This window comes from Gadus macrocephalus, chromosome 12, assembly GCF_031168955.1.
Source record: "Gadus macrocephalus chromosome 12, ASM3116895v1".
Classification (NCBI taxonomy): Eukaryota; Metazoa; Chordata; class Actinopteri; order Gadiformes; family Gadidae; genus Gadus; species Gadus macrocephalus.
In genome coordinates, this window is record NC_082393.1 from 27,230,260 (window position 1) to 27,242,125 (window position 11,866).

At 49.9% G+C, this 11,866-nt stretch overlaps 2 protein-coding genes across 3 annotated transcripts in view; both read right to left on the reverse strand.

The window, feature by feature from the left end:
* Positions 1–191: 191 nt before the first annotated feature.
* On the reverse strand, positions 192–4,260 carry acer1 (alkaline ceramidase 1). Of its 2 annotated transcripts, none has more exons than XM_060067659.1 (8): positions 3,825–4,260; positions 3,087–3,208; positions 2,796–2,910; positions 2,541–2,679; positions 2,147–2,284; positions 1,774–1,911; positions 997–1,288; positions 192–318 (listed from the first exon to the last, which is right to left on the reverse strand). In XM_060067659.1, exons 1-7 carry the CDS (start codon positions 3,829–3,831, stop codon positions 1,111–1,113), a joined length of 837 nt encoding a protein of 278 aa, XP_059923642.1. In that variant the 5' UTR covers positions 3,832–4,260; the 3' UTR covers positions 192–318; positions 997–1,110. The 2 variants fall into 2 exon arrangements, with proteins under 2 accessions (XP_059923642.1, XP_059923643.1); XM_060067660.1 differs by having other exon boundaries at positions 230–318; positions 3,087–3,199; positions 3,825–4,257.
* A 447-nt stretch (positions 4,261–4,707) lies between these two features.
* Positions 4,708–11,866, reverse strand: part of myo1f (myosin IF) — an 18,949-nt gene continuing 11,790 nt past the window's right edge. Inside the window, exons 20-28 of the mRNA XM_060067636.1 lie at positions 11,340–11,454; positions 10,981–11,150; positions 10,454–10,599; positions 8,137–8,283; positions 7,385–7,533; positions 7,166–7,228; positions 6,825–7,032; positions 6,482–6,642; positions 4,708–5,976 (exon numbers count right to left, since the gene is read on the reverse strand). Of these exons, the coding sequence (XP_059923619.1) occupies positions 5,900–5,976; positions 6,482–6,642; positions 6,825–7,032; positions 7,166–7,228; positions 7,385–7,533; positions 8,137–8,283; positions 10,454–10,599; positions 10,981–11,150; positions 11,340–11,454 (1,236 nt within the window). The 3' untranslated portion in view covers positions 4,708–5,899. The remainder of the gene's footprint in view (positions 5,977–6,481; positions 6,643–6,824; positions 7,033–7,165; positions 7,229–7,384; positions 7,534–8,136; positions 8,284–10,453; positions 10,600–10,980; positions 11,151–11,339; positions 11,455–11,866) is intronic.

Consider the following 11,866-nt stretch of genomic DNA (forward strand, 5'->3'; position numbering starts at 1 on the left):
GAAACGCAAAAAATGCGAGCTGAGTCGAGTCGTGTCGTGTCGAGCTGGTACCATGCAGTGGAAAAGCGGCATAATAGAGTACTGTACCATAGAGTACTATACCATAGAGTACTGTACTAATAGAGTACTGTACCATAGAGTACTGTACCAATAGAGTACTGTACCAATAGAGTACTGTACCATAGAGTACTGTACCATAGAGTACTGTACCAATAGAGTACGGTACCAATAGAGTACTGTACCAATAGAGTACTGTACCATAGAGTACTGTACCATAGAGTACTGTACCAATAGAGTACTGTACCATAGAGTACGGTACTAATAGAGTACTGTACCAATAGAGTACTGTACCATAGAGTACTGTACCAATAGAGTACGATACCAATAGAGTACTGTACCATAGAGTACTGTACCATATGCCGCTTTTCCACCGCACATGTAGCTCGACTCGACACGACTCGACACGACTCGACACGGTAGCAGCACGGGTCCTTTTCCACCGCAAATAGTACCTCCTGGACGTGGGCGGGGTCGGCTGCGCGAAAGGGCCGTGACGTATTTTTGTACGCGACGCAAACAACACCTACGCAACCCACACATGGACAGAACCCACATAACAACAATGGAAGACAACGATGCGATGGTATTCGTGTTCGTATTATTAGCTGGCATGTTGAAGAAGTTGAAGAAGTGGAATATGTTGGCTGCGGCGCTGCTATGGCTGTTACCAGCATGGTTGCCATGTCGCTCTCGTGACTTCGTCACACTCTCTGGCCAATCAGTGGCCGGCCGTCTGCCGACGTCACCTTTTAGCATCAGCTCAGCTCGCTTGGAACATAGAGCGAGGCGGTACTAGAAAAAGCAGCCACTTCAGGTACCAGATACCATGTTTTCGCGGTGGAAACGCAAAAAATGCGAGCTGAGTCGAGTCGTGTCGAGCTGGTACCATGCAGTGGAAAAGCGGCAATAGAGTACTGTACCAATAGAGTACGATACCAATAGAGTACGATATCTATAGCACCTTTAATAATAGTTGCATACTGGGAAAAAATGACGGAACATGCATGAGGTTTTTCCGGCAGCTAATTTTCTTCTTTTAGATTTGGTTCGCTAGCATTCTTTCCTCAACTTGGTGTTGCCTTTTAGTACAATGTGGGGCAATCCGACTTCCCACTGGTCACATGGCCAGTACTGTATTCCAGGAAGGGAATAGGGAATCTCATAGCTGGCGTCTAGGAAGGCGATGAGGGTCGTGCCGTGAGCCACAGCCATCACAATCAGGATGTGCCTGGAAGTCACACAACAACACAAGGGCATGAACAACCACTCCATGTGGAACACACTTAAAGAGAAACAAGGATGACCCCGGCGGGACCTACCAGGTCGCATGACCCCCCGCTGGGACCTGGTAGGTCCCGTGACCCCCCGGTGGGACCAACCAGATCCCGTGACCCCCCGGTGAACCTACCAGGTCCCGTGACCCCCCGGTGGGACCTACCAGATCCCGTGACCCCCCGCTGGGACCTACCAGGTCCCATGACCCCCCGGTGGGACCTACCAGGTCCCATGACCCCCCGGTGAGACCTACCAGGTCCCGTGACCCCCCGCTGGGACCTGGTAGGTCCCGTGACCCCCCCGGTGGGACCTACCAGATCCCGTGACCCCCCCGGCGGGACCTACCAGATCCCGTGACCCCCCCGGCGGGACCTACCAGATTCCGTGACCCCCCCGGCGGGACCTACCAGATCCCGTGACCCCCCCGGCGGGACCTACCAGATCCCATGCAGGTAGCAGAAGTTGAGCTCCTGCCAGAAGGCACAGCCGAAGCGGTCGCTGATCCAGCAGGCGATGGCCAGCACCCACAGAGCTACCATCCTCTTGGCCAGACGCAGCGCCTTGGGGTCCGTACAGCTGCCACACAGAGAGAGGAGGGCGGCTGAGACTGGGATCCCCACGGGGTCTGAGATCCCCGGGCTCCCAGGGCAATATTCAGAATGTCAACATCAGGTTTCCTAGGATGTGACACCATAACAATTACCAGGTCTTGTGTTTCCGCCAAGCGGAGGCAGTAATGTAGAAATGGGGGCCATCTATATATACCTACTGTACATATATATACCTATATATATACTGGTTCTGAACATACTGTTTCATTTCCATCCGCAGTACATAGAGCAGCTGGAGGCCAAAGACGTTGAGGACGTAGGCATTGGCGGTAGGCTTGACGAAGGACGACACTGTGGTGAGGGCCGTGATAATCAGGACCAACCTCCCAAAGCTCCTTCTGTGTTTGGATTGAAGCAGGAGAAGAAAACAATGAAAGCCAGTAGAAATTTAGAGAAGCTGCACTGGGATCAAACCTCAATTATCCAACCAAATTAGACCAAAACACACACACACACACACACACACACACACACACACACACACACACACACACACACACACACACACACACACACACACACAAACACGCACACACACACACACGCACACACGCACAGACACAAACAGACACACACACTGAAAGGGCAGCGTACCTGTCCTTGATGAAGGAGGGGAAGCGCCTGCGAGGGAACCAGAGGGCATAGCCCAGAGCCAGCACCCACAGGATGGACAGCTCGTCCAGCATCTGGCCCAGGAAGCTCAGAGTCATGTGGAAGTAGAGCGAGAACCCCCCTGTGGCCATACAGAGGAAGGAGAGAGCCTTCAGCGTACAATCACTGGAAACACACGTCAGACATAGAGGCTTCAGACTAAGAGAACCGCTTGGAGAGAGGAGAAGAGAGGCTGACCGACGAAGACCATCATGAGCCACACCAGGTGAACGGCCAGGTGCCTCTCTCTCGCGTAGGGGTGTAGCAGGTACAGCATCATGGGAGATATGATGAAGAAGATCAGGTTGCTCACCTATGGGGGAACATCAGAGAGTTCATTCGTCAACATCCTCCTTCATTTCATATTCATGTGGTAGCGAAGGTCTTGGCTAACAAGAAACGCATTCCATTGAAAATGTTTTGGGGTTTTATATCACTGTTTATGTTGATGTAACCTTTATCATATAATAACCGAGTCATGTTTCTTACCGTGTTAAAGTACTCAACCACATGTTCAGAGTGCCTGTAGTTCTCCTCACACCAGTCGACCTTTGAACTCTCATAGGCAAACACTCCAGACACCCTCTCATTCCAGGGGGAACCTACAATATCTAGTTAGTTAGTGATAGATAGATAGATAGATAGATAGATAGATAGATAGATAGATAGATAGATAGATAGAGTGATAGATAGATAGAGTGATAGATAGATAGATAGATAGATAGATAGATAGATAGATAGATAGATAGATAGATAGATAGATAGATAAATGGTAAGATGGATATGCATATTTTTATTGAATGTTTGTTGAATGAGGTTTTCCCGAATCCCATTTCATTCACAGAACAAAATATATTTTCAAATGTTTAAAATCCTAAGTACACTAGACTATTAATTTAGTGGCCTACAAATACATCAGATTTGTAGTTATAGTTGATCCCTAAAAAATGTTGCTGCCAAAAATCATTAGGACATAGGAAAATAAGAAATTACACTTTTACTGTCCTCCTGTTGGCCTAATTAAATGTAATGACATTAAAGCTCTCAACAGTTGCTGTTGAATAGCTTGCCGCATTTTGAGTGTGTGAGAGAGAGAGAGAGAGAGAGAGAGAGAGAGAGAGAGAGAGAGAGAGAGAGAGAGAGAGAGAGAGAGAGAGAGAGAGAGAGAGAGAGAGAGAGAGAGAGAGAGAGAGAGCTACCGAAATCAGAACCGACAGAGGAGCCTACCTTCCATGCTGCTGCCGCTGTCCAAACCAAAGCTCAACTCCAACTGATTCCCAGCGGAACAACAGGTGGATTTAGAGGTGGAGCAGATGTATCCTCAGATCCTGTTGCACGGGTCGAGCCTGTCACTCTGACTCTGTCACTCTGTCATCAGGAATACCAACGAGTCGCTCCGGTCAATGAATGAATGACACATTCCTTAATGGGGGTTTCGTCTTCTTATGTTTGGAAATCTGGATCGAGGATGTTTTTGAATTCGCAATTTGAATTCGATTTAAAATGTATCCATTAACTTCTAGACGTTTCAACATAACGAGTGTTTCACTAACGGAGGCCACTGCTTCTGGTGGTATTGTGCGCACGAACTGTGTGGAAAGTGTTGAATTGAATTACGAGTTTTATCTTCTAGAATCCACTGACATATACAGGAGAGAGAGAGAGAGAGAGAGAGAGAGAGAGAGAGAGAGAGAGAGAGAGAGAGAGAGAGAGAGAGAGAGAGAGAGAGAGAGAGAGAGAGAGAGAGAGAGAGAGAGAGAGAGAGAGAGAGAGAGAGAGAGAGAACGATAGAGACGGAGCAAAGCAGAGAGACAGCTACTGTCACCCTATAAATGCTTGATCATCAGAAACTTGAACAACTTGTAATTGCAATGCTAGTTCTCCAAGTTTGCCCCACGCACACGCGCACACACACACACATACATTTTTAAAGGACTAACGGGGACATCTCGCCCTACAGGAGCAGGGGCGGTTCTAGACACATTTTCACTGGGGGTGGCGGGGGGGCAGACTGGGGCCAGTTGTTTTGTTGGAGGGGCACATTGAACCCGGGACGCAAAAAAATTAGTTTAGTACTAAGTAATGCATTCAAAAACACAACATACAATAATTGGCTTTTTCCCCTCACAGCATTTATTTCAGTAGCATCGTATTACGTGTTTCCTTCAGTTACAGCAATTGTCAATATTATACATTTGAAATGTTTCATTGGTTAAAGCAATCGTCAATATTATGACCTTTTGGGTTTCCTTCACTGACATCAAACCACTCAGTATCATACATCACCAACAGCAATAAAGTCAAAATTATATATTATAAATCTCAAGTACCACCTTGTGCTTCAGTGCCACACCATCGCAAGCAATCGACCCCCCGGCCGGGCGGAGGTAAAAAAAATAAAGATTGGAGGGGGGCCCACTGGGGGCCACGAGCTCAGTTTTACGGGGGCACTGGCCCCGGCTGGCCCCACCCCAGAACCGCCCCTGTTCAGGAGTCCACGTCAGACCTTACTACGGATTAAATCCTTAAATATTCTGAGGCGCCTCGACCAGTGTGTAGGAGTGTGATCAACAGTCATTGTCTTTCCGTGTTTAATTCATGTACAATTAAACGCCATTGATTGAAATTACAGTTTGAAAAAACTTTACAAAAGCAAATCTAAAATAGGTTCAAAACAATCCAGCCATTTCTGTAAATGGCACAAACATCTGTTAATAAAAACAGCAGTACCACAATATTGTAACCTAAAACATATGAAATACATTTTTAGCAAAAGATAATTGATATGAGCTATCGGTAAAAGCAGAACCAGAAAGTTCAGGTGGTTTTAAAAAGCAGAGCAGCGAGGAGGGGGGGGGGGGGGGTCCTATAGAGGTCCTATAGAGCAGGACGTTCTGAACAGCAATTGATGAAACCTGAGAGGCTTCTAGCAACACACGCCAACACAACAAGATGCTCTCGACAGTATGCTGCCGAACGGGTAATATCAGACGCAGGCGTCTAGTACTCACGCCCGATATTACAGCGTCCTTAAATACCTCAATCTAATGTTTACAGTTCACCCCACCCCAATCACGTGGGAGTGAGGAGCTACTAGGTTGCCTCACATAGTTAACTTTTATTATTATTTTCTTTAACACTGTAGCTGTCAATTCCACCAAAGATATGCCATCAATACCATCTGATTGCTGATGTTAATCGGACTGACTCATAATTAAGTCAAAGAGTTCAGTGCAAGTCTTCCATCTCTCTTTGGTGCTATTGCTCTCCTTCAGGCCTGTAGGACCGACAGGGCCGTCGGATCAGATCTTCTCCACATAGTTCCCAGGGAAGAGGCCTTCACGCCCCTGAATCTTGCCGGTCCACCAGCCTGAAGGGTCTGTGGGTCAGAGGAGCACATGAACCTCGCCCCCGGACACGAAACTGTAGATACTAGATATAGACACTAGATGTAGATACTACATGTAGATACTAGATATAGACACTAGATGTAGACACTACATGTAGATACTACATGTAGATACTACATGTAGATACTACAAGTAGACACTACAAGTAGACAGTACATGTAGATACTAGCTGTAGATACTAGCTGTAGATACTAGCTGTAGGTACTAGCTGTAGGTGCTAGCTGTAGATGCTAGCTGATGATACTAGCTGTAGATACTAGCTATAGATGCTAGCTGTAGGTGCTAGCTGTAGGTGCTAGCTCTAGATGCTAGCTGATGATACTAGCTGTAGATGCTAGCTGTAGATGCTAGCTGTAGATGCTAGCTGTAGATGCTAGCTGTATGTGCTAGCTGTAGATGCTAGCTGTATGTGCTAGCTGTAGATGCTAGCTGTAGATGCTAGCTGTACTGTAGCCCCAGCCCCTGATGGCCCACCTTCTTTGACCAGGTCGAAGACGTCGTTGATGTTGAAGCTGATCTCGTCGGAGTCCTGGCCCACGTACTGGTACAGGGCGCGGCACTGGGGGCCCTGCGGCTGCGCCCGGGGCTTGGGGGCGGGCGGGGGCCGGTGCCCCACGCTCCTCTTCCTCTGGGCCCTGGGGGGGGGGGGACAGCGGCCTTCTGGTGAGACTGATTTCTGTTTGATAATGTTCACCCTTTTGTCCTTCCTTTTCTTTTTCTTTCATTCATTCTTTCATTCATTCTTTCCTCAGTTTTTCTTTCTTCCCTTCCTTCCTTCCCTGCTTCCTTCCCACTAAGCGTTCCGCCCTGGACTCACCCGGACATGCCCTGGTCCGGCACGTTGAGGAAGTCCTGGTTCCCTTGCTGGTGCTTGGGGGTCTGTAATCGGGGGGCTTTGTGGGAGCCCAGTTTGGGCAGTGCTGCGCTGGGCGGGCGGCCCTGCCTCTGGGGGGCGCTGTAGGGCACATTCACCTCCCTCTGGGGGGCGTGGCCTCTGGAAGAAGGAGCAGCCCCATTGGCGTGCCCTGAGGGAGAAGGAGGAGTCAAGGAGGGTCTTTGGTGAGCAAAGGAGGATCCAACTGACCAATGAGACCCCAGACACACGGTCGGGGGGGTTCCCTGGCGTGAAGAGATAAAGATATGGGAACGAGTGTGTACCTGTTCTGGGCTGCTGGGAGCGCCCCCCCCCACGGGACTGCGGAGCAGTCCTCCTGGTCGGTTCTAGTCAAACAACAATCATTTCATATCATTGGGTGACCTTTCTGGTAAGAGAGAGAGAGTCACAATATGGCTGTCCACCACACACACACAGCACGTAGCATCACGTTGAACTCACACAGCCGCTTTAAGATCCTTAAAACCCAAAGAGAAGCTTACTGGACGTTTTGGGCAGCCCGTCGCCCACGGTCACGGTGAGCGTCTTCCCTCCGGCTTTGACCTGGGCCAGGTCCCCCGGGCCGCTCTGGAAGAGCAGCAGCCTGCTGCCCCCCCCGCCCCAGCCCTCCTTCTTCACCTTGAACTCCAGCCTGGGGAGCACACACGTTAGCCGTCAGCCAATGGGCTCTGTGATGGGGAGGTCACACGTTAGCCGTCAGCCAATGGGCTCTGTGATGGGGAGGTCACACGTTAGCCGTCAGCCAATGGGCTCTGTGATGGGGAGGTCACACGTTAGCCGTCAGCCAATGGGCTCTGTGATGGGGAGGTTACACGTTAGCCATCAGCCAATGGGCTCTGTGATGGGGAGGGAATGTGTACCACGTCCTGTCTGATGGATGCCATGTGCGGAGTTGGTACTTTTATTCTCCACAACTTAATTTGATAATAAATGGAAATGACTGCAGGCCTGACTTTACTGCTCACCCGTATTTGACTAAACTAACTAACTTAACAGCTGTAGCTGTTGTTAAGTTAAACTTGAGGTATAGATTTGACATGCAGTATGATAAGACGATGGACGTGGATGTGTGTGTGAATGCATTTGTGTGTGTATGCACTGTGTAAGTGTATACAGTATGTGTATGTGTGTGTGTGCATGTTTGTGCACGTGTGTGTGCATGATGTGTGTGTGTGCATGTGTGTGTGTGCGTTTGTGTGTGTGTGTCTGTGTATGTGTGTGCGTGTGAGTGGACCTGTCAGCGAAGGCCAGCGTCAGTCTGCTCTTGACGTTCTCCTCGTAGCGCTTGCAGAGCAGGCTCAGGAACTCCGTCTTGAAGTTGGACTCCAGCAGGCTGTCGTACTGGGCCTCATGCAGCACGAAGAAGTCATCCTGTCTGGTGCTGCAGGGGAGGTCAGCAGAGGTTAGAGCAGGTTAGAGCCACGGGTTAGAGCCTCAGGTTAGAGCCCCAGGTTAGAGCCCCAGGTTAGAGCCACAGGTTAGAGCCACAGGTTAGAGCCCCAGGTTAGAGCCCCAGGTTAGAGCCACAGGTTAGAGCCCCAGGTTAGAGCCCCAGGTTAGAGCCCCAGGTTAGAGCCCCAGGTTAGAGCCCCAGGTAAGAGCCTCAGGTTAGAGCCCCAGGTTAGAGCCTCGGGTTAGAGCCACGGGTTAGAGCCACGGGTTAGAGCCCCGGGTTAGAGCCCCAGGTTAGAGCCTCAGGTTAGAGCCCCGGGTTAGAGCCACGGGTTAGAGCCACGGGTTAGAGCCTCAGGTTAGAGCCCCAGGTTAGAGCCCCAGGTTAGAGCCCCAGGTTAGAGCCCCAGGTTAGAGCCTCAGGTTAGAGCCCCAGGTTAGAGCCCCAGGTTAGAGCCACAGGTTAGAGCCCCAGGTTAGAGCCCCAGGTTAGAGCCTCAGGTTAGAGTCCCATGTTAGAGCCTCAGGTTAGAGCCCCAGGTTAGAGCCTCAGGTTAGAGCCTCAGGTTAGAGCCCCAGGTTAGAGCCCCAGGTTAGAGCCACGGGTTAGAGCCTCGGGTTAGAGCCCCAGGTTAGAGCCTCAGGTTAGAGCCTCAGGTTAGAGCCCCAGGTTAGAGCCCCAGGTTAGAGCCCCAGGTTAGAGCCACAGGTTAGAGCCACAGGTTAGAGCAAGGTTAGAGCCACAGGTTAGAGCCTCAGGTTAGAGCCACAGGTTAGAGCCCCAGGTTAGAGCCTCAGGTTAGAGCCTCAGGTTAGAGCCTCAGGTTAGAGCCCCGGGTTAGAGCAAGGTTAGAGCCTCAGGTTAGAGCCCCAGGTTAGAGCCTTAGGTTAGAGCCTCAGGTTAGAGCCTCAGGTTAGAGCCTCAGGTTAGAGCCTCAGGTTAGAGCCCCGGGTTAGAGCCCGGATCAAGGCAGGAGAACGCCACGGTCATGTGGTGTTAGGTGGGGGATGTTAAAGGGTTCTGCTGTCATGGTCTTTAGGTGTATTTTAAACCTGCACTATGTCCCTTTTCTAACAGAGCTAATGACTTCTTTAAAACACATCTGATGAATGTCTCAAGAATAATACATGCCCAAATGTCATTTTCTTTCCAGCCAATTTCTTGCTACAAATCATTTCTATCAATCATTTCGGAATTTCTGAACGTTCAGTACTAAGAGAAATTGTTGATAAATATACAGAAACATCGTTGATGATAACACTGTGCTGGAGACAGCGTTGTCTACCTCTCAGTGCTGTGGACCGTGTTGTCTACCTCTCAGTACAGTGTTGTCTACCTCCCAGTGCTGTGGACAGTGTTGTCTACCTCTCAGTGCTGTTGACAGTGTTGTCTACCTCCCAGTGCTGTGGACAGTGTTGTCTACCTCTCAGTGCTGTGGACAGTGTTGTCTACCTCTCAGTGCTGTGGACAGTGTTGTCTACCTCTCAGTGCTGTGGACAGTGTTGTCTACCTCTCAGTGCTGTGGACAGTGTTGTCTACCTCTCAGTGCTGTGGACAGTGTTGCCTACCTCTCAGTGCTGTGGACAGTGTTGTCTACCTCTCAGTGCTGTGGACAGTGTTGCCTACCTCTCAGTGCTGTGGACAGTGTTGTCTACCTCTCAGTGCTGTGGACAGTGTTGTCTACCTCTCAGTACAGTGTTGTCTACCTCCCAGTGCTGTGGACAGTGTTGCCTACCTCTCAGTGCTGTGGACAGTGTTGTCTACCTCTCAGTGCTGTGGACAGTGTTGTCTACCTCTCAGTACAGTGTTGTCTACCTCCCAGTGCTGTGGACAGTGTTGTCTACCTCTCAGTACAGTGTTGTCTACCTCCCAGTGCTGTGGACAGTGTTGCCTACCTCTCAGTGCTGTGGACAGTGTTGTCTACCTCTCAGTGCTGTGGACAGTGTTGTCTACCTCTCAGTGCTGTTGACAGTGTTGTCTACCTCTCAGTGCTGTGGACAGTGTTGCCTACCTCCCAGTGCTGTGGACAGTGTTGTCTACCTCTCAGTGCTGTGGACAGTGTTGCCTACCTCTCAGTGCTGTGGACAGTGTTGCCTACCTCTCAGTGCTGTGGACAGTGTTGTCTACCTCTCAGTGCTGTGGACAGGGTGGTTCTTACCTCAGAGAAACACCACTGATGCTGTTGAACTCCAGCTTCCGCTTCAGCACCTCTCTGATCTGGCCCTTCTCAGGGCCCTTCTTCACCTTCTCTCGGCCAATCAGATAGATGCACCTGGGGGTCAGGATGAGGTCCCGCCTCACGGACTGTGTGTGAGGATCAAGGTGGGGGGGGAAGAGGTTATCCTTGATGTGGGACAACGGTACAAATAAGTACAGAAGTGCTCTGAGAAAACACGGGGAGACATGCGAGCGGTGGCTTCACGTCTCAAGGTTCACACTAACCTCGCTCGCTCTGTGGGCAAACTGTGGGGAGTTAACGTTGTTTTAAAGTTCAATATGAAAATGGTCTATAATAAAAATTTGAGTTCCAGCAGTTGAAACAGAAAAGGGCATCAGAAACACGATGCGATGTACAACCATCCAACAGCCATGCTGGATGCGTCTCAGTGCAGAGTCCCCGTGAACATCGACGGATGTGTTACCGCGCTTTACACCGCAAAGGTCACCACGGAATATGGATCCCACCTTAAACCTGCGGTCGAACTTATTGACAGAGTCAGCGAAGTCGACACGCTCCCTCTTGGCCAGGAACTGCCGCAGCTCGGGCCGGTGCTCCAGGCCGAGGTAGTCGCCCACGAAGTTCCGGTTGATGCTGTTCCGGCGCCGCTGCTTCGAGTTGTACAGGATGTCCGAGGCTGAGCACGAGACCACACGTTACCGAGGTGATCAGAACACAGGATCCAGGCATGGGACCAGATAATAGATGGTTCATCTAATTGAATTTTATATATTCTGAAATAAATAGTTTTAATAGACAGAAAACAGAGGCCTGCAGTAGAAAGTAGAGGTTGTGCTGCCTCTCTACTCGTATCTCCTTAACTCACCCTCCTCCCTCATCTGCTCGTACTTCCTCCTGGCGCTGTATTTCCTCCAGGCCTTCTGGATGGTCCGGGCGAAGGTGTCGAACTTCCTCTCCCTCATCTCCTCCAGAAGGAACAGCTGCACCAGGAGACAAAGGAACACCTCTCAATCATCATTTGTTCTTTTTTCCTCAGAACTCGTGTGTTTATGTTCTTCCTACCAAACAGCCGTCATAAAGATAATAAAGATAGATTGACAGACAGACACACAGACATATAGGGCCCTATCTTGCATCCGGCGCAATTGACTTTCTACACTGACGCATGTGTCGTTGCTAGTTTGCATCTGGCGCAGAGCGTTCTTTTCCCTCCACCGCCACGCGTCGGTAAATTAGAGAATGATCTTGTGCCCCAAGGGGCGGTTCGGCGAAAGGAGGAGGCGTGTTCTGGCTCAAACGTTCCCTGGTGCTATTTTGCAGTTTCAGAAAAAAAACTGGTTTAAAGTCAGTGGTGCTTTGTTCAGATGCTATTTTAAGGGCGCATGCATAATG